The following is a 22,650-nucleotide window of genomic DNA, read 5'->3' as shown; positions in this document are numbered from 1 at the left end:
AGTAAACCTCCCAGTTTCTAGCTGGGATAAGACAGGGATAGCATTCCCACAGGGTGGGATATAAAGAGTAATCTAAGGGACCTAGGTTTTCCTGAAATAACTGTCACCTCTTAGACTACCCTTTCACTCCTGGGTCCCAAGGTACCAAGGGCTTCCAGTTTGTGGGCCTTTCTGAGGATTCTTTGGTGTGACAAGATTGATTCTTATATTTCACCTACTGGCAGTTTAGAATTCCACTTTTCCATATCTGTTCACTCATTTAATGCCACATGGAGATAAAGAAAAATTGCAGCATATGGAGCTAAACATGCAAAGAAGACCTTATTCAATACTATTGGCAGGTGAAGATATGGAGAAAAGAGAACTCTTGTTCACAGTTGGAGGAATTCTAAGTCAGTGCAGGCACTATAGGAAACAGTATGGAGGTACTTCAAAAAATTAAAAATAGAACTACCATACAGTCCAACAATTCCACATCTGGTAATATACTTGAAGTAAATAAAACACTATGTCCAAGAGATATCCGCACTCCGTGTTTATTGCAGCATTATTGGCCACAGCCAAGACACGGAAACAATGGAAGTGTCCATCGGGAGATGAGTGATATAGAAGCTGTGAGACACACACACATACAGACACACACACAATGGAATACTCTTCAGCAATAAAAAAAAAAAAAAGAATGGAATCCTTCCGTTTGCAAGAATACGAATGGACCTTAAGGATATTATGCTAAGTGAAGTAAGTCAGATGGAGAAAGACAAATACTGTATATGTGGCTCTCACTTACATGTGGAATTAAAAAAATGCCAAAAAACCAAAAATCCCATACTTACAGACAAAGGAATCAGATTTATGGTTTCCAGAGGTAGGAGTTAGGAGTTTGGGGAGTTTGAATAAGGTGGTTAAAAGGTAGAAACTTTCAGTTATAAGATAAATAAATTTAAGTACTGGGGATATAATATACAACATGATGCCCATAGTTAACACTACTGTGCAGTATATTGGAAAGCCGTTGAAAGAGTAGATCCTGGGGCGCCTGGGTGGCGCAGTCAGTTAAGCGTCCGACTTCAGCCAGGTCACGATCTCGCGGTCCGGGAGTTCGAGCCCCGCGTCGGGCTCTAGGCTGATGGCTCAGAGCCTGGAGCCTGTTTCCGATCTGTGTCTCCCTCTCTCTCTGCCCCTCCCCCGTTCATGCTCTGTCTTTCTCTGTCCTAAAAATAAAAATAAAAACGTTGAAAAAAAAAAAAAAGAGAGTAGATCCTAAAAGTTCTCATCACAAGAAGAAAAAGCAATTTTTTCCTTTTTTTTTTTTTTTTTTTTGGTATCTATATGAGATGATGGATAAGTAAACTTACTGTGGTAATCATTTTACAATATATGCAAGTCAAGTCACTATGCTGTACACCTTAAACTTATACAGCGTTGCATGTAAATTATATTTCAGTAAAACTGGGGGAAGAGATGATTACAGGAGGGGAAAAATACTGAACTCAATTCCACTGGAAAAATAAAAAAGGCAGGAGGACTTTTTTTTTTTAAAGTAAGCTCTACACCAAATGTGGGGCTTGGACTCATGACCCTGAGATCAAAGGTCACATGTCCTACTGACTGAGCCAGCAGGAGGATTTTTAACTGCTGGGGTGAGCTAGTGGAAAAGCACTGTGATTATAAGGCAGTTACTGTGATTAGACTGTGTTTGCTGACTGGCATCCACTAAAGTAGGGCTCCTACCCTTCCACAGAGACTAGGAGATAAGTATGTTCTTTCTTCACGATTGCATTTTAAAGAGATGGCTCCCAGGCCCTTAAGAAAGACATTCCCAGGTTGTACAACTGTCAAGAACATGAGAGAAGACGTATATCTCAAAGGGGCAGAGAAAAAAATTAACTCTGTAAGTCTTCTAAAGTAAAGCTCTAAGAAAGTGGAGGTCAGGGGCCCACAGCCAGGAGAAACTGCCTACAGCTTTGTCAAGTTGAGGGCAATGTTAAGACCATCTTGATCACCACTCTCTCACTTCTCCCCTCACCACTCCCTTTCTACTTTTATCTGTCCTTGTGGGGTTTATGACTTTTTAAAAAAAATCACTTTACTTTTGGCAGAATTTTAGGAGAGTGTAAAATTAGATACATGACTTTTAAAAAAAATTTTTAACGTTTACTCATTTTTGAGAGACAGAGGCAGAGCACAATTGGGGGTGGGGCAGACAGAGACAGGGAGACACAGAATCTGAAGCAGGGTCCAGGCTCTGAGCTGTCAGCACAGAGCCTGATGTGGGGCTAGAACTGTGAGATCATGACCTGAGCCTAAGTTGGACACTTAACCGACTGAGCCACCCTGGCGCCCCAGGATCCATGACTTTAATATAACATCTTTAACTGGAATCCCGAGAATTCTTTCGGAAATATATATCATATGCCTCTAAACTCTTTGTAGCAGCTTCCAGATTTCTTTATAGGAAGAAATTAGGAACAGGAATTTTGTTGCAAGTGAGAAAGCTAGGATATTTATTTACAGAGAAAGTGCATTTTTGCATGGACTGTTTACAAATCAATACAAACAGCATAACTCCTTAATGCTACCACTTAACAGAAAATAACAGCTTCCAAAAATTTTTAATGAAGCCAGTACTTTACTAACTTGGTCTATTATGAGAGATTCATACAGTAAATTGGGCAATTATGAATGTTAGCTCTAACAAGGCTCTAGGGAACTCTGTCCCATGGCTCCCTGTCTGCAGGTGCCCAAAGTAGAACCCTCTTCAGCTTTCTCCTGTTATTAGCCTGATGAGCCAGCTCCCTGTTTCTGAGTTTCTCAGTTCAGGTTTCAAAAGACAAACATAAAATACCTCAAAACTCCTGAATACCTGTGTTGAAGGGGATCAGAGTACCACATGTCCCAGAGCATCTTAAAAATCCAGTACAGAACTTCTTTGTTCCAGCTGATGAATGTAACTAAGATAACTCTGGCCTTCCCTTCAGATTTATCCTTGGCTTGGTTTTGCAATCCTTTGTTGATCTCTTAGGCTTCTTGTCTAGAATCCTTCTCTCTCTTGCTCTCTCACTCTTGCTCTTGCTCTCATTCTCCCTTTTCCCCTCTAAACTTATTTTTAACCTCAGCTTAGCAAGCTCTTTTTTGCTTCTGTATTTATTATTCTTGATCCTAAATTCTGATTCCAGTAAATCCCATTACAAACGTTGTCAAGAAGAATCTGAGCTCTTCCTACCTTCCTCCCAAATTAAGGACATCTGCAATGACTTCTTAGCAACCAGAGTAGCAGTAAGAAGGGAAACTTGAGACAAACTACAGACTAATAGTTATTGCCTTTGTAATATCCTCTCCATCATGTCGAAGCCAGCTCTTACTTGTTGGCAGACACAGTAGATGAGGAAGCAGTGGAGGTAAGTAAAGGGATCTTACTACCCTGTGATGACAGAGACACAGGTTGCCCTAAGGTTCAGGAAGCACCTCATTGTTGTCTCTAGGATCTACAAAGTTTTCTGAGACTTTAGACAGGATTAAGGATGAGAAACCCTTTTAGGGAAAGGAAGAACCAAAAGATAGAACAAGAGATATTAGCACAAGGCCCTTGAGTACAGCTTTGGACACTTTTAGAGGATTTCTGATGTTAACTGGTTGGTAGTATAGACTGAGGGACCTCTATAGGAATAGTCTGATCAAGGGATTGTATGCCAACAGAGATAATTAAAGAGATACAGGTCTTCCCTAAAATAAATTGCAATCTCTTTGAGGTCTCCAATGGAAATGAATGGACTCATTCACTAAAGGTAGGATCTGGATGCCAGGAACAGCATGTCTGCTGGTCTGCATCACCTTCCTCTTGAGAAGATACACATCAGTTGGGTCTTAAGAGAGTCTCCTGCCTCCAGGACATGGTTATTAGAATGTGCCCAGTTACAGAGCCTAACCTTTGTGAGGCATTACATTTGCCATTGAGAGATAGAGTAGGGGAGAAAATAGCTTGTGGCACCTGGTCTCTCAGGGTAAGTAATATAGCTCTGAGATGTGTTCCCCAATTAGTGTAGGGTTCGGCAGTAGATAAATATGTGATGGTTCTCAGTTATTGCTCTTGCTAATGTTTGAAATATTAACTTCAAAATAGAAAAAATCCTTCAATATATCTTGTATTGGTTTGGAGGTGGTTTTTTCTTTAGGTGTGGACTCTGAATAGAGATTGGGAGTAGGGATGTATTTAGATCTGTAAGATATTGATAAGAAAAATCATGAAAAATGGAAAGGTAGCTGACTGAACAGAAACAGTTCTAGTCTGAGAGCCTGGATACTCTGATTCTTATACTATCTCCCTCTAAGAAGCAGTGTTAACTTTTACAGTCACTTCACTTTTCCAAAACTTTGCTTAATCATCTATGAAGCATATGGAGCAGTTGAACTAAATGAAGTTTTCTTAATCCCTATTGAGCATCAAAATACCTGAGGAGGGTTTAGTTTTAGTTTTAGTTTTTTAAATACAGGTACCCAGACTATCTCATAGATAACTTAACTCAGTAGGTCTGAGGATTCTGTACTTTTAGAAATCATCTCACAGACCAATGTTTGAGGACCTCTGGACCAGATGATTCTGTAGGGTCTATCTCATTCGTAAACTTCATTGTTTTTCTATAAAAGACTAGTATCCAAGATAGAAAGGGCAAGCGAGGCTAAAGCTATGAAAGTAGAAATTTTGAGAGACTAAATGTTTGAAGGTATCTAGGTATCCTATCTATATTGACTGATGATGCTGTCTCTGGTGTCCAATGCTATGGGTTGAAATTCTGTCCCTAATATTTATAAGCTATGAGTCCCTCTGTATGTTAGTCAATTCTCTTCCCTATACAATTGTAGGAATAATAATATCTGCTTCCTAGTGCTATTTAAGGAGTAAAGGAGATGATCTGTATGAAGTGCTTAGTACAGTGGCTGATAAGTGTAGTAAGTGGCTGGTAAATGTCAGCTATGCAATGATGATGATGCCAATGACAAAAAACTCAAATACAAGAGGGAAAAAATACAGAACTCCTTATTTCCTATTTAAGAAGAAATGATACAGAAATAAAGGAACATGAGTTTATATGCCCTTCCCTGTAAAATGAGATATTGTGGTAGTTTAAAAAAATTGTATGGGGGCGCCTGGGTGGCGCAGTCGGTTAAGCGTCCAACTTCAGCCAGGTCACGATCTCAGCGGTCCGTGAGTTTGAGCCCCGCGTCAGGCTCTGGGCTGATGGCTCAGAGCCTGGAGCCTGTTTCCGATCTGTGTCTCCCTCTCTCTCTGCCCCTCCCCCGTTCATGCTCTGTCTCTCTCTGTCCCAAAAATAAATAAACGTTGAAAAAAAATTAAAAAAAAATGTATGAATTTTGGGACTACCAAGAGAATGTAAAATTCAACTCATCTCAGTCTACTCATGTACTGGGCAAAGCAACGGTGAAGCTGATATGGGATGGTAGACCTCGTTCAAGGCTTGGTAATGCCAGGACTGAAAAGTACCCAGAGCCTCCTTAGAAGAGTATAAAATATTGACCAGAGGGAAAGAGAATAGAAAGGAAGAATCTATGAGATTCCTAAAAAAGAGGAAAAAGAAGGAAGTAGAGTCAGATTAGAAGTGAAGTCAGATTAGGGAAGATAATGAATATAAAGAGAGATTTGGAAGTTAGAAGATTTGAGAGTCATCACATGTAGAGTTCTAGAAGAAATCTAGCATCTAACTCTCCTCCCTAGCTTCCAGATGCTGCACAGTCATGGAAAACCAATCCAGCATCTCTGAGTTTTTCCCACAAGGAATATCCAAGTTACCAGAGCAAAAGCAGTTCCTCTTTGGAATTTTCCTGTGTATGTATCTTGTCACTTTAACTGGGAACATGCTCATCTTCCTGGCCATCAGATCAGACCCACACCCCCACACCTCCACGTACTTCTTTCTGACCAACCTGTCTTTTGTCGACATAGGTTTAACATCTTCCACAGTTACCAAGATGCTGGTAAATGTGCAGACTCAACATCACACCATTTCCTATGCTGGTTGCCTCACACAAATGTATTTCTGATGTTTGGCGATCTGGAGAGCTTCTTCCTGGCTGTAATGGTGTATGACCATTATGTGGCCATTTGCCGCCCTCTCCACTACTCCACAGTCATGAGCCCCCAAGTCTGTGCCCTGCTGCTTGCATTGTGCTGGGTCCTCACCCACACTGTTGCCCTGACTCACTGTTGCCCTCCTCATAGCTTGGCTGTCCTTCTCTGTTGCTGGGGAAATAGCTCACTTTTTCTGTGACATAACTCCTATCCTGAAGCTGTCATGTTCCGACACTCACATCAGCATGTTGATGGTTTTTGCCATAGGAGGCACAGTACTCGTTGTCCCCTTTATCTGCATTATCATCTCCTACATCCACATTATATTGGCCTTCCTAAGGGTCCAAACTCCTGGTGCAGAAGGCAAGGCCTTTTCCACCTGTAGTTCCCATCTCTGTGTCATCTGTGTGTTCTATGGGACGCTCTTCAGTGCCTACTTGTGCCCTGCCTCTGTTGCTTCTGAAGAGAAGGACATGGCAGCAGCTGCAAGTGTACACTGTGGTGACCCCCATGCTGAGCCCCTTTATCTATGGACTGAGGAACAAGGACATGAAGGGTGCCCTTAAGAGGCTCCTCAGTCACAGGAGAATTTTATCCTCTTAGATGCAGTGATTGTGGCTTTTCATTAAAGCCACAAACTTGGCTTCAGTTTTGGGTATGCCACATACTAGCCATAAGATTGTAGTCCCATTACCTATCCACTCTGAGCCTTAGTCTTCTCATCTATAAAATGGAGATAGTTACCTCTATCCTCCAGTAAGGTGACTGGAGGACTAGATGAACTGAGATAAACTCTGAAGTGCATTTTGTATAGTGACAAATAATAGTAGGTTTTCAATAAGTGAAAGCTATTTTTATTACTGCTGTAAGTTTTCATCCTTGTCCCCACTCAAAAAGTCAAAACAATCCTTTCTCTGAGATTCACTCATTCAACAAATATCTACCAGACCCCTGCTAGGTGCTGGGAGCTAAGTGCTGAGAGCTAAGGAACTTAAGTTCCTTAAGTGCATGGGATAAGACCAAGTCCCTGCTTTCATAACACTTCCATTTCCAGATTATTAATTTGCCAATCATAAAAAAAATTGGGGGCTGTCTTGGTGGTAGCATTAAATGGAGGTAAAGATGAAATAAATAAAGGACAGAGGTTACTTTCCAGGAGATGCGGACTAGATAAAGGGTTCCACATCAGAAGACTGAAGTTGAGAGTTGAGATTTCTGTACTGGTTGCCCCACTTCACACAGTTTGCCAAGATTTTACCAGAAAGGATGAATTCTTTGTGCTGTCTCATCCCTTTGATGGTCAGAAATGCTCAATGCCAGCACCCTTTAATGACTTAAAAGGTGTGAACACTGTAACCATCTTTGTTTGCTTCCAGGTTTGCCTTTAGATCTAAAAAAGAGGCATCCGCCACATAACTTAGTTGCAGAGTTGGAAAAAGTTTATAAGCAAATAAGTTTTCTTCTGCCTCTAAGAATCCTAGAAATATTTGAAATATGATTTTTTTTTAGAGAGAGAGTGCAAGCAGTGAAGGGGCAGAGGGAGAGCGAGAGAGAGAAAGAGAGAAAGAGAGAGAATCCCAAGCGGCCCCATGCCCAGTGCAGAGCCTGACCTGGGGCTTGATCTCATGACCATGAGATCATGACCTGAGCCAAAATCAAGAGTTGTATGCTTAACCAACCCAGGCACCCCTAAAATATTATTATTTAAAAATAAGAGCCATACAAATATCATATGACTTCACTCATATGAGGACTTTAAGAGACAAAACAGATGAACATAAGGGAAGGGAAACAAAAATAATATAAAAACAGGGAAGGGAACAAAACATAAGAGACTCATAAATATGGAGAACAAACAGAGGGTTACTGAAGGGGTTGTGGGAGGGGGGATGGGCGAAATGGGTAAGGGGCACTAAGGAATCTACTCCTGAAATCACCGTTGCACTATATGCTAACTAATTTGGATGTAAATTTAAAAAAATTAAATTAAAAAAACATAAGAGCCACATAATTTAAATTCCTTACATTTCTCTGGTATGACGAAGTATCTACTAGCTACCCAAATCCCATTCCCCATTGCACTTTTTTTCTCAGATTCAACCTATCTTAAAATGTTCCATGATTCCTCTATTTATTTAAACAAATAATTTTTGAGCATTGCCCACACAATCAAACTGTTCCAGACTTCCACAGTTGGTGAGCACAAATGCAAATTGTGTCAAGCCACATGCCACATCTTAGTACTTGAGTTTTCCATTTGTTTGATAACCTGAATCAGGACTTGACTTTTTTCTCTAGATCTCCTTTCCAGATAATTCTCTGTAGGAGTCCTTGGTAGGGCCGGGGGGAGGGGGGTATTCTTATAGTCAGGGCTGGAGCTGGTGGCCACCCAGGAGTCCTTCTCTTTTGATTTCCTTAGTTTGCACCTCTTCTTTCATTCTATTGACATCTAATGTTCTAGATTGTGGGCCACAGAAGGCCTAGCTTTATTCTGTCCTTTGAACTGGCAAGAAAAATACCTTCTACTTCTCATGATCAGTTATTTCAGGAGAGGGTCCCTTGGAAGAGTTCTAAGGCCTGATGACATAACCCCTGGATACGAGGAAGGCTGAGGTATAAGATTACTGGATACAGCTCCACACTATCCCTGCCATCAGTGTCCCTTTGATGTCCTGAACCTACTGCTCAAACTGGCCCAATTAGCCCTACCTTCTGGTTTCTCTAGATGGTGGTTTCTCTAGATGGTCTTCTAGTTTCTTTCTCCATTCTGAGCCTCACGGAATCTTAATCCAGTGGCAGTGCAGACATGTTGTAACCCTGTTTGGGGCTTTCCCACAGGCCCCAAGCAGACTAAGAGATGAGACTACATGTCTGTTTTGGTTTCCCCAATATCATTGTGTCAGTTAGCAATTAAGTCAGCATAGAGTGTACAAAGATCCACCTGGGGACTCTATTACCTGTCACTGTTGAGTAGTCTAACATTCTTAGGTCCTACACAGTCAAAATAGTTACCACTATATTCAAAGTTCCAAATTTATTCTTCTTTTGATACATCCTAGTATACCCACCCCAATCCCTATGTTCACACTTCTGTTCCTTTAAGGTCACCCGTTTTAAGTAGAGTTAATATGATGTTGACAATAAAATAATTCACCCTGAATTATTTGTAAATACAAATTATTTATAAGTCTTTTCATGTAGGTAGTGTCATGTGAGTAGGATGTGCTTTCAATTGGGATTGAGTTGGGGGTGATAATGAAGAGCTTTCAAATTTGCCTATTTATGGTATTTGCCTGCCTTTTGCTTGGAATCTTAAATTTTTTTTAAATGGTTATTCATTTTTTGAGAGAGAGAGAGAGAGCATGAGTGGGGAGGGGTAGAGAGAAGGAGACACAGAATCTGAAGCAGGCTCCAGGCTCTGAGCTGTCAGCACAGAGCCCAACACAGGGCTCAAATTCATGAACTTCTAGATCATGACCTGAGCCAAAGTTAGATGCTTAACTGACTGAGCCACCCAGGAGCCCCTGGAACCTTTTTTTTTTAAAAGCAGGTAGTGGGGTACCTGGTGGCTCAGTTGGTTAAGTGTACAGCTTTGGCTCAGATTATGATCTCACGATTCACAGGTTCAAACCCTGCATCGGGCTGTCGGGCTCTGTGCTGACAGTTCAGAGCCTGGAGCCTGCTTCAGATTCTGTGTCTCCCTCTCTCTCTGTCCCTCCCCTGCTCACACTCTGTCTCTGTCTCTCAAAAAATAAACATTTAAAAAAAATTTTTTAAATAAATAAAAAATTAAAAAAACAGGTGGTTAGAAACTTGTTTCCTCCAATCAACAAAACTAAAAGGTAACCAACGGAATGGGAAAAAATATTTGCAAATAACATATTGAATGAAGGGTTAGTATCCAAAATCTATAAAGAATTTGTGAAATTCACCTAAAAAAACAAATAATCCAGTGAAGAAATGGGCAGAAGACATGAATAGACACTTTTCCAAAGAAGACATCCAGATGGCCAACAGACACATGAAAAGATGCTCAACACCACTCATCATTAGGGAAATACAAATCAAAACCACATTGAGATACCACCTCACACCAGTCAGAGTGACTAAAATTAACAACTCAGGAAACGACAGATGCTGGTGAGGATGTGGAGAAACGGGAACCATCCTGCACTGTTGGTGAGAATGCAAATTGGTGGAGATGCTCTGGAAAACAGTGTTGAGATTCCTCAAAAAGTTAAAAATAGAACTACACTACAACCCAGAAATAGCACTACTAGGGAATTTATCCAAAGGATACAGGAGTAGTGATTCATAGGGGCACATGTATCCCAATGTTTATAGCAGTGCTTTCAACAATAGCCAAATTATAGAAAGTGCCCAAACGCCCATCAAGTGATAAATAAAGAAAATGTGGTTTATGTATACAATAGAATACTACTTGGCAATGAGAAAGAATGAAATCCTCTTCATTTGCAGCAAGTTGGATGGAACTGGAGGATATTGTGCTAAGTGAAAGAAGTCAGTCAGAGAAAGACAGATATCATATGTGTTCACTCATATGTGGAACTTGAGAAACTTAACAGAAGACCTGGAGGAAGGGAAGGGAAAAAAGGAGTTACAAACCGAGAGGGAGGGAGGCAAACCATAAGAGACTCTTAGATACAGAGAACAAACTGAGGGTTGATGGGGCAGGGAGGGGAAAATTTGGGATGCACATTGAGGAGGGCACTTGTTGGGATTAGCATTGGGTATTGTATATAAGCGATAAACCACAGGAATCTACCCCCAACACCAAGAGCACACTGTATGTTAGCCAATTTGACAATAAATATATTTAATAAAAATCTTGTTTCCTCACTTCTAAAAGACTTTTTTAATGTTTACTTATTTATTTTGAGAGAGAGAGTCAGAAGCGAGTGAGAGAGGGGCAGAGAAAAAGTGAGAGAATTCCAAGCAGGCTCTGTGCACTGTCAGCGCAGAGCCCAATGTGGGGCTCAATCTCATGCACTGCAACATCAGGACCTGAGCGGAAATCAAGAGTTGGACGCTCAACTGACTAAACTACCCAAGTGCCACTCACTTTTAAAAGATTTTAAAGCCTGATCAAAATTATTCAAAGTGCCTAGCCTTCATTATGTTCTTAAATATCAGTTTACAGAACCAGAAATCCAGAACAATCCTATTCTACCACCTACTTCCCATTAATAACCAAGACCACTCTAGTCTACCTTCTAAGATATTCTTTTGTCTGTCCCCATGCCATTGTCTTCATTCAGGCCTTTATCATCTGTGACCTGGATGCACAATAACCTTCTGATTGAGCTCTCTGTCTCTAGGCTCTCCAATTCATTGCCAACCCATGTGGTACATTTGTTACCTGAATAGTCTTCTAGGATACAAATGTAACCTTCCCCAGGTTTAATCCCTACTGCACCCCATCCCCAGCAAATGGTGCCCAGTCACTTGAAAGGCAATGTCTTAAGTCCCCAACAGAACATCCTAACCCCTTCACCATATAGTCCTTATCTGACTGTCTAGACTCATCTCTTGCCCCCCTCAACTCATACACACATATGCTTTAGCAACACCCACTTTTTACATTTTCCTGAACTATGCTATTTCAGTGCCCTCATTCACTCTGTTCTCTCTGCCAAGACTGCCATTTCTCTCATTAGGCATCATCATCCTGAACATCTTTCAAAACCCAGCTACAGGACTACCTCCTCTGTAAAGCTTTTGGTGATATCCAGGCAGCGTTAACTATATCCTCCCTATGCTACTGCCATTTATTATATTTAGGCCATTGTCTCTAAGTTCATTATCCTCAACTGAAAAATGCAGATAATAATGTACATGCTTCATAGGATTATTATGAGCACTAAAAAAGATAATAACAGATAAAGCTTTTAATTGCATGCCCAACACAGTAACATGCTCAATAAGCACAATTATTATCAATAGTATTATATTAAAGCACTTTTTAATATTCCTGTATATTTTTAGCTCACCTGTCTCTACACCACTAGACTGTTCCCTTCTTTTGCATGGAGGTTGTGTCTTTATCCAGCTGTGTACGACAAGGTCTAGACACACTGACGTAGAGTAGGTAGCTTGCAAAATAGCTAATGAGTGACAGAATCTATATGATAGGCAAACTATAAAAGACTCTTAAAAACTGAGAATAAACTGAGGGTTGATGAGGGGTAGGAGGGACGGGAGGGTGGGTGATGGGCATTGAGGAGGGCACCTGTTGGGGATGAGCACTGGATGTTGTATGGAAACCAATTTGACAATAAATTTCATATTAAAAAATAAAAAAATAAAAGGTTTAGGAGATACCTACTTTAAAAGTATTTACAGTTCTATATCATGAAGGAAAAGCATATAAAATGTCCCTGATAACTTCTAACCACTGATTTTTTTTAAATACAGGTTTTGGTTCATAGAAAAAAAAAAAGAAAGTCTCACTATTTTTCTGGTATTTACTCTATCCTAAATGACAAATAAATTAAAATGTATTGAGTCCCTCCTGATTTCATTTATAGCTTCTTTCTCAAAGAATAACTTTCCAATATCACCCAATTTCTCCTTCCCCCTAGCTCCCAGCAATCACCATTCTATATCTGCTTCTCTAAATAGGACTGTTTTAGATTCCACATAAAAGTGAGATCATGCAGGATTTGTCTTTCTGTGTCTGACTGATTTCACCTAGTATATTGTACAAAGTTCAGTTATGCATGATGAAAAAGTTTTTAAGAACTAATGTACAGCAAGATGACCACAGATATCAATACTGTATTGTATACTTGACATTTGCTAGGTGAATGTATCTTAAATTCCCTCACCACACACACAACAATAAAACAAAATGTTAACTATGTGGAGGTGATAGGTATATCAATTAGCTTGAAATGGCAATCATTTCACAACATATACATCTCAAAACATAAAGGTGTACACTTTAAATACATATAACATTTATATGTCAATTATACCTCAATAAACTATTTTTTGAAAAGAACTAATAAATTCCCAGGAAATAAGGGGAGAAACATACATTGTATTAGCTACATGATATCACAATCTAATAGACAAGAGTAGCAATCAATAATATCAACTAAGAATTCACAGCCTCTACTAAAGAGTTCGTAGGCAAAGAGTGAATAACTGTAACAATGTAATTGAAGTTGTCAAATATATACTGAGCACCTATTCCATGCTAGGCTTAAGATTAGCGGTCTAGCATCTGGGGATATGTGATTACCTATGTCTGTTATAAAGATGAGCAGATGTCACTGACATAAGACTATTGGCCTGTTGAGGAGTTTCTCCAGGGACCCTTTCATGTCTCTGTTCCTTAGGCTATAAATGAAAGGGTTAAGCAATGGAGTGACCACTGTGTACATCACAGAGGCAATAATGTTCTTGTCACTGGAACTGCTGGATGAAGGGAAAAAATACAGCCCAATGATTGTTCCGTAATACAAAGATACCACAGAGAGGTGGGAGCCACACGTGGACAAGGCTTTGCAGATCCCCCTGGTAGAGGGAACCTTCAAGATGGTGGCCCCAATGTGGCCATAAGAGATCAAGATGCAAATTAGTGGGATAGTAATGACTGCCACACCTGCTGTGAAAATGACCAGCTCATTAAGGGAGGTGTCTGAGCAGGAGAGCTTGAGCAGGACACCAAGGTCACAGAAGAAATGGGGGATGGCATTGTCAGCACAAAAGGACAGCTGGGCCAAGAGGAGAGTGTGAGACAGGGCACTGGCACAGGACAGGATCCAAGATACAGCTACTAGTAAGATACACACCCCCTCTCTCATGATGGTGGTATAGTGGAGTGGGTGACAGATAGCCACATACCGATCATATGCCATCGATGTGAGAAGAAAATTGTCCAGATCAGTAAAAAATATGAAAAAATACATCTGTGTTACACAGCCTGTGTAGGGGATGGATTGATCCTGAAAGTGCATGTTTATCAGCATCTTGGGGACGGTGACAGATGAGAAGGAGACATCTGTGAGGGCCAAGTGGCTGAGGAAGAAGTACATAGGGGTGTGGAGGCGAGAGTCCAGCCTGATGAGCAGGATGATGAGCAGGTTCCCCAGCACCGTGGTCAGGTACATGCCCAGGAATAGGGTGAAGAACATGCCCTGCTGCTCTGGCCGGATGGGGAGCCCCAGGAGGAGGAACTCGGACACGCTGCTCTGGTTCTTAGGCCTCATGTTCACCTTCTTCTGCTCGGGGTAAAAGGACAGTGAAAAAGCAGAAATCAACAGATGTTAATTTAACCTCAGGCAGATAAAAATGAGATCCTTTTAACTGGTGAATATGCCAGTGTCTGTCCGCATTGCCATGTCTCAACAAATTTTTAAAAACTGGATGGTGTTTATCATGTAAAATGAGAGAATTTGCCAACAGAGAAGACAGTGTGCTATAGAAGAAAAAGTGGCTCAACTGGCATTTTTCACCATCCAGGGGACAGGCAGCCCAGGCCACAACGTATTTTCATAGCTGTGTCTAGTCAGTAAAGAGAAAGCCTTGCACTGTCTTAGCAGGAACTATTAAGCTAAAATCTCCCTAATTTCTCTTCCATTTCTGTATGTTTAAAGACAATTGTCAGGTTAGACTTAACTTTCAAGTTGTAAGATTTTGAAATCTGACTCCAAATCCATTAATAAGTAAAATATAAGGAGAAGGTTTCAACAAATTGGGATTCCATCTTCCCAAAGGTAAGTGGATCAAAAGCAAATATCCAAAATTTCCATAATGTATAAAGGTCAAAGAAAAAGAAACATATCTGTCGATTGAACTCAGAAATTCTCAGAGCTCAGTCTTGCAAGAGCACTGTTTAAAAATGCAAAAATATTGCTGACAGTTATATATTTATTGCTAGGAATTACATTTATCAGGACTTCTTTAGATCATTTTCCAATTTCTTCATGATTCAATGAGCTTGCGTGACACGATGAAAATCCACAATTCATAATAGAAACAGCTGTTATTGGGCACCTGGGTGGCTCAGTCAGTTGAGCGTCTGACTTCAGCTCAGGTCATTACCTCGCGGTTCATGAGTTAGAGCCCCACATCGGGCTCACTGCTGTCAGCCTGTCAGCGCAGAGCCTGCTTTGGATCCTCTGTCACCCTCTCTCTGCCCCTCCCCCACTTGCACTCTCCCCCCGAATAAATAAATAAATATTAAAAAAAAAAGAGAAAGAGCTGTTATCAAGAGAGGTCAAAGAGGCGCCATGATATGCCCCCTTCTCCTTTTTAGCTTTCTCATTTGGGCTCTTGGCATCTTGAACTACAGCTCTGGATAATCAGCCCTGTAAAAATTCTACACATGTCCAGGAGTTTTGTTTCTTACAAAATCTATTTGTGTTCTCCCTCAACCACTGCTATTTGCCCATTAAAATAGTCTAAAGCCTAAATTACCAAATCCTGCAAAGTAAGTAGGAAAACATATTTATGATCTCACTGTGTCTTAATTAAAAGTTCCTTTAAGACAAAAATCAATGTCAAATGCCTATATCTGCCTACATACAGTATGTAAATGCAGGATGTTAGGATTGCATTATAGTAGTTGTTAACTGAAAGAAAAATTCAGAAGAGCTTTATACAGGTGGGTTTAAAATCCCTTGCTTCTTTAGGCTGATGAATTGAGCATACTACTACTCCATGTGGGTATACTATCTTCTTTTTTAAACTTACTGAAAAGCTGCCAACACAAGAGAGTTCTAGGTGGGCCAGTAGAGAAGAGTGCCTGGCCCAGGTTCCTAATCTGTGTCTGCTCACTCCAGCATTTTGGACTTTTGGCTATGATGTTAAAGATAGAGCCCCATGTCTGAGTGCAGTGTGGTGAATCAGACAAGCAATGCAATTAGAAATAGATTCACATTCTGGCAATACTATTTCATGTTTGTGAGTTCTGGGCAAGTGACACATTTTGAGTCTCAATTTTCTTATCTCTAAATTGGAGATATGATGGGGCGCCTGGGTGGCTCAGTTGGTTAAGCATCCAGCTTTCAGTTCAGTCATGATCTCACAGTCTGTGAGTTTAAGGTCCACATAGGGTGGGCTCTGTTTTGATAGGTCAGAGCCTGAAGCCTACTTTGGATTCTGTGTCTCCGTCTCTCTCTGCCCTTCCCCTGCTCGTTCTCTCTCTCTCTCTCTCTCTCTCTCTCTCTCTCTCTCTCTCTCTCTGTGTCTCTCAAAAATAAACATTAAAAATTTTTTTAAATTGGAGATATGACTATGAGCCTCAGTCATGAGAAAATTGTGAATATTAATAATATTGGTGAAACACCATGCATATTGTTGGCACAAATCAATGTTAGTTTCCTGCCCTCCATGTCATGAGACCCCTTTATTTCTCCCTCCTGACTGCTCCCTCCCCTCAATAGGCAGATATTGAGCAGAGTTCAGGTGCCACAAAGCCACTTCATTGTGGGATTATGACCTGATGCAGGCAAAGGCCATAGACGCAATGATGAAGTTGGGAATACAGGCAAGGAGCCAACTACATCTGCCTGGTAGAAAATGAAACCTCCACTATCCCACACTTCTGGACTTCTTCCACCTTCCCTCCATTTTCTCTGCTTTCCCTCATGCTTTATAAATAGGGCTACTCCTTTCTGAACTAGTAAATTTATCTAGTCTATGAGATTTGGTATTTTAATAAAAATTCCTTGGATACAATTTGATAATATCTCTTTTTTTTTCTGCATAAACCTTTTATAAAGATCATATATGGACTCTTACTCCACCGCAATCAGCCTTCTGGTCAATAATACCTCAACCACCACTTACTGAGAATTGATATTTCTTTGACAGTGAGGCTGTGTGCTGTCGAAGGCAAAGCATGGGCTTTGGAACCAGACAGAGTGGATTAAACTCACCTTTCCACCATTTGTCAGATCTATGTCTTTGGACAAGGCATTGTACCTGTTGGAGTCTCAGGTTTTCCTTCCTAAAATTGGGATACTAGTCCCTGAGTCAAAAAGAATTAAACAAGGGGTCCTACATGTGGCTATGTTGTTCCTATTCCATATAAAATGAAAAGAACTCTAGCAAAGAAACTCAGGGTCTTATCTTCAGTGGAACACAGTAAATGTAATTGAGGTAGAAAATCTTTCCTGGGCCCAAGGTTTGACACATTCAATGAATGTATGAGACTATACTAGGGATTTCAGGGAGGAAATCATCAACTTCTAACGAAGAGCTGTAATACAGGTGCTGTGTGAATGAAAAGAGGAACCAAAGCTCTCTAGGTAAAAGTTGCCTTTCAAATATACTTCTAGGTGGAAACAGCAGTGCTGTCTAAAGGGGAGGTGGTGATCAGGGACTTTGGAGAGAAGCATTGGGAAGGGCTGGTTGACACTGCATGCACTAAGAACAACTATGAACTAAGCACCATTAACACTAAGCAAATAAGAACTAAGATTCTGACAGCTAGAACTTGAATGATGAGATGGGGCCCCCAGCTTGAATCTGGGGATGTGCCCACTAATCTTACACAGCCAGCTGATTCTGTTCCTCATTTCCCCAAGGTTCAGGGTTAAAGGTCCAAGAGTCAGTGGCCAGTGGTGATTGTGGTATCCCTGTCTTTAGGAACTAGTAATAAAAAGTGGGTTCAGTGAGAGCACTGAGAAGTGATGAGCACCTGTGTCTATGTGCATGCATGCACACACACACACACACACACACCACACCACACACACACACACACACACACACACACACACACACACACACCTGCTCCTGATGACAGATACCCAGTTCTGCTCTGAACTTTATGCTCAAGTCCTCTGGCTCCTGGGAGTGTGGACTTGGTTTCTCAGCTTCTCTACAGGACACCCAGAGTTCAGATTTAGCTTACAACTTCTGTGGTCCTAACCCTCTCACTGACACAAAGCAAAATCATAAGCCTGGAGCTTACTCTGCTCAATTCACCAGCTTTAGAAGTGGAGATGTGAAGACTCCACTGTACTCACCAGGGAAAGAGCTCAAGGGGACAGGGCACAAAGCTCTTGATTAGAGACATGCATTAAACATGTATTAATTGCTCAGTACTCTTCTTACTCCCTCCAGGACAGAAGCCCTAGTCAGTGTCCCTAAACTTTGATGTTCAGCAGAATCACCTGGGAGTTTTTAAAGAGGCAGATCCCAGCTCCATCCCCAGAGATGCTCATCCATGAGATCTGGGGCCAGGTTATTCTAACACAGATGGTTCTAAGGGCAGACTTTGAGCAAACACTGTCCTTAGGAAAAATATCAGGATGTAAGCCCAAAAGGAGATGTGGAGAGACCTCGTCATTGACCCTTGCCTGCCAGATTTGTTTCCCCTAGTTAGGTCATAGCTTGGGATGTTGTAGACTACCACAACTTTCATGATTTAAGTCTTTACAGCACTTGTCTTCAAATTGTAGTTCACAGATCTACAGCATCCGCGTCATATGGAAACTTATGAGAAATGAAAACTTGGCGGTCCCATCCCAGAACTACTGAATTGGAACTCATGGTGGTAGATTCCAGGAACCTGTGTTTTAAAAACCCTTCAGGATTTTTTTTTAAATTTGAGTACAGTTGACACACAATGTCACATTAGTTTCAGGTATACAAAAGTGATTCAACTTCCCTATACATCATGCTGTGCTTACCACAAGTGTAGATACCACCTATCGGTGTACAACGCTCTTACAGTACCATTGACTGTATTCCTTATGCTGTACCTTTATTCCTGTGACAGGAATGCATGCTCAAGTTTGACAAGCTTTACTTTTATTCTTCACCTGGGAAGGTAGAATGTCCATGGATAATCAGTGCTAAATCTGGAGTGGCATTTGTAGGAAAGCAATAACACTTTCAGAGTCTATGCACTATAATTTGGTTATATTTACACAGGAGGCCAGCATGAAGCATGCTTTCATTAATGATTGTATATGGGGGCTAAGCAGCAACTATCACACAGTACTGGCAAAGGGGAGCTGGCAAGTCTTGGTTTACAACAGGGCCCTCCATCTGCAGAGTGGTACTGTAACATTTTATACCATGGGCAGAGAGTAATACACTTCCTCTTATTCAAGTGACAAGCATTTTGGATACTTTGATTTCAATAGATCCATAAAGATGGAAATAAAACCTGTTTAGGATACATAAGAGCGTATAGTGAAATGATATATCTAATTCTTTAGATTCTAGGGTGTGTTAAAGCCTGAGATTATAGGCCCAAAATATAAGGCTTCCAAAAACTCCTAAACAAGGGATAGTGCAACCGTATGTCATTGTATTATGAATCCCCCCAAGTTGCAGAAATAAGTAGTAAAACTAACCTAGTATTTGCTGATCAAAAGTTATTTATAAAGGAGAGCATTGTTAATAAGGGAATGAAATTCTGGTCAGTAAATATTTACCAAGTATATCAACATGTTACCGTTTGTCTTAGGGTTTGAAACATTCAAGCTTTGAGAAATATTCTAATGGAAAATCAAATACACAAGATCAGCCAAAAGGAGGTTCCGATTTAAATAAATGTCACACTGGGGCGCCTGGGTGACTCAATTGGTTGGGCGTCTGACTTCGGCTCAGGTCACGACCTCCCTGTTTGTGGGTTTGAGCCCTGAGTTGGGCTCTGTGCTGACAGCTCAGAGCCTGGATCCTGCTTTGGATTCTGTGTTTCCCTCTCTCTCTGCCCCTCCCCTGCTCATGCTCTCTCTCTCTCTCTGTCTCTCAGTAATAAATAGATGTTAAAAATTTTTTTAATAAATAAATAAATAAATGTCGCAAAATCACCGTGATAAAGATGTTGCCCTACCGAAGAGTTTCCCCAGGGCTTCTTTCATGTCCCTGTTCCTAAGGCTGTAGATAAAGGGGTTCAACATGGGTGTGACCACTGTGTACATGAGAGCCACAATGATGTCCTTGTCAATGAAATTGCTTAATTTGGGGAAAAGATACTGCCCAAATATTGCCCCATAATACAGAGACACTATAGAAAGGTGGGAGCCACATGTGGACAGTGCTTTGCAGATCCCCTTGGTGGAAGGACCTTTCATGATGGTGGCCCCAATGTAACCGTAAGATACCAGAATACATATGAATGGCAGGGTAATGACCACCACCCCTACTGTGAACATGACCAACTCATTGAGGAAGATGCCTGAACAGGATATCTTAAGCAGAGCACTAAGGTCACAGAAGAAATGGGGGATGGCATTGTCAGCACAGAAGGATAACTGGGTGAGGAGAAGGGTGTGGGAAAGAGAGCTGGCACAGGACAGGATCCAAGATATAGCCACTAGTAAGGCACACAGCTCTTCCCTCATGATGGTGGTATAATGAAGAGGGTGACATATAGCCGCATAGCGATCATATGCCATTGATGTAATAAGGAAGCTGTCCAGGTCAGTAAAAAATATAAAAAAATACATTTGTGAAATACACCCTTCATAGGGGATGGATTTGTACTTAGCATGCATGTCCATCAACATTTTTGGGACAGTGACAGATGAGAAGGAGACATCAGTGAAGGCCAAGTGGCCGAGGAAGAAGTACATAGGGGTGTGGAGGCGAGAGTCCAGCCTGATGAGCAGGATGATGAGCAGGTTCCCCAGCACTGTGGTCAGGTACATGCCCAGGAACAGGGCGAAGAACATGGCCTGCTGCTCTGGCCGGATGGGGAGCCCCAGGAGGAGAAACTCGGACACGCTGCTCTGGTTCTCCCTCCTCATGATACTCTTTCCTCTGCTGGGAATGAAGCATGGTTGAAAATATTAAGGACTCTGAAATAATCATTTTTAGTGGTCATATGAAAAATATGTGTGTTTTGGAAAGTGGGAAACTTAACCTGTTTTTGACATATTTTCTTTTATGTTGGCACATAAAGGAATTAGTAAAATTGTTGAAGAACTGTTATTGGGAGCCAGTTTTTCTTGGTTCACCTACAAACCAGAATTCTTGCATCTGTGACACTGAGGACCAGACCATGGAGTATGATGTGTCAGCCATGTTATTGCCCCAAGAATGCTCTGTGCTGAGTATTCCAAATCCTCAACCACAGCACAGCAAACTTCAGAAGATTTGACTTCACCACCCGTTGTTAAATTTCAGATGGGAGGTGAACTTTTCAAATAAATGGACACAAAGATTAGCATTGTTTTAATTAAAGGACATTCATCAGTATACATATATTTTGTTTATATCAATTCAGTAGAGGGTTCTTAAGAGACTCTGAATTATGTTGATGCATTTCCCTTCTGCACTGAAGAGAAATTTTTTTCTTAAAAACCTGTAGTTCTTCTTTAAAACTTAAATGTCTTCTTCCCCTGTTTAAAAATTTGCAGTGTAACAACTTTAATATGGTTTAAAGATCCTGAAAAATCTGTGTCTCTCCCACATTTCCAACTTCTCCCTTACTCCCACCTCTCTCACTTTTGCTGACTTCTCTGTTCCAACTTCCTAGGAAAGACACATTTTCAGGGTCACTTGCATGGCTCAGTTGGTTGAGTGACTTCAGCTCAAGTTATGATCTCATAGTTCGGTTCATGAGTTTGAGATCACATCAGGCTCTCTGCTGTCAGCGCAGAGCCCACTTTGGACGCTCTGTGTCCCTCTCTCTCTCTCTCTGCCCCTTTTCTCTGTCTCTCTCTCTGTCAAAAATAAATAAACATTTAAAAAAAAATACACATTTTCATTTACATCACTTAGGCTTCTTCTCCTTGGTGATTGTGGGTTTCCTGGGATTTCATGTCATGTTGAGAAAGCAAAGATCAGGCTGACTCCCAGCAAGTATTTCATGCAAATTTATTTATAGTTTATTTTCTACTGTCAACACATAGAGGGTTGTGTTGATGCAACAGCATTGTAAATTATATACACAGTATATATTTTTGAATACGCTTCCTTTCCTCCCTATGCAACATAATAACATCCTGTAATGAAAAATTAGGACTATTGTCAAAAGATGCCAAAAAAGTAAGTTTTTAGCTCATATGCCAAGTATTTATATCCCTCTTGGCTGTTCCTGTCATCTTACAAGCCCTGCTAGTCAGTTGTGGTAAGCAGAAATAATAACCCCCAAAGATGTCCACATCCTAATGCCTAGAACTTGGGGACATGGTATGGTACATGATAAGGGAGAGTTAGGTGTGCATGGAATTAAGGTTTCTAATCAACTGACTCTGAAATGAGATTATCCTGGGTTATCTGAGTGGGCCCAGTGTAATCGCATATCCTTAAATGTAGAAGAGGGAAGCAGAAGAATCAGTCAGGGAGTGATTTTATAATGTCATGCCACTGGCATAGAAAATGGGGAATGGGGTCATGAGCCAAGGAATGAAAATGACCTCTAAAAACTGGACAAAAATACATAAACACATAAGTAAATAAACAAAACACGCAAACTGGACAAGGCAAGGAAACAAATTCTCCCCTAGAGCCTCACTAAGGAATGCCAGCATTTCAGACTTCTGACCTCCAGAACTGTAGGGTAATAAATGTGTGGGTTTTTGAAGCCACTGCATTTGTGGTAATCTGTTAGAGCAGTAATAGGA

The 22,650-nt window shown here is 40.9% G+C and overlaps 4 protein-coding genes across 11 annotated transcripts in view; 3 read left to right on the top strand and 1 right to left on the bottom strand.

Moving 5' to 3' along the window:
• The window catches only part of LOC111559126 (olfactory receptor 1L8-like), a 397,653-nt gene that overhangs the window by 236,602 nt on the left and 138,401 nt on the right, over nt 1-22,650 (top strand). The gene's annotated exons all lie outside the window — the stretch shown is intronic.
• LOC111557539 (olfactory receptor 1L8-like) overlaps nt 1-22,650 on the top strand; it is a 356,757-nt gene that overhangs the window by 236,603 nt on the left and 97,504 nt on the right. The gene's annotated exons all lie outside the window — the stretch shown is intronic.
• Nucleotides 5,278-22,650, top strand: part of LOC105259623 — a 34,535-nt gene continuing 17,162 nt past the window's right edge. The window contains 4 exon segments of the mRNA XM_011288460.3: nt 5,278-6,055; nt 6,058-6,224; nt 6,226-6,644; nt 14,083-14,346. Of these exon segments, the coding sequence (XP_011286762.3) occupies nt 5,755-6,055; nt 6,058-6,224; nt 6,226-6,644; nt 14,083-14,346 (1,151 nt within the window). The 5' untranslated portion in view covers nt 5,278-5,754.
• LOC101092804 (olfactory receptor 1J4) lies at nt 13,130-20,829 on the bottom strand. Its single transcript, XM_003995829.2, has 2 exons — nt 20,332-20,829; nt 13,130-14,325 (listed from the first exon to the last, which is right to left on the bottom strand). Exons 1-2 carry the CDS (start codon nt 20,827-20,829, stop codon nt 13,384-13,386), a joined length of 1,440 nt encoding a protein of 479 aa, XP_003995878.2. The 3' UTR covers nt 13,130-13,383.

This window comes from Felis catus, chromosome D4 (genome assembly GCF_018350175.1).
Source record: "Felis catus isolate Fca126 chromosome D4, F.catus_Fca126_mat1.0, whole genome shotgun sequence".
NCBI classification, from domain to species: Eukaryota; Metazoa; Chordata; class Mammalia; order Carnivora; family Felidae; genus Felis; species Felis catus.
The sequence above is the reverse complement of the archived record's forward strand: the minus strand, read 5'-3'. Positions and strand labels throughout refer to the sequence as shown.

Excerpts from the sequence above, each read along its gene's own strand:
- LOC101092804 (XM_003995829.2), bottom strand. The coding sequence starts at position 20,829 with ATGAGGAGGGAGAACCAGAGCAGCGTGTCCGAGTTTCTCCTCCTGGGG. Across the intron at positions 14,326-20,331 it reads CCCTTCTCCTCACCCAGTTA|ATGAGGCCTAAGAACCAGAG; the intron begins TCCTTCTGTGCT and ends AAGAAGGTGAAC.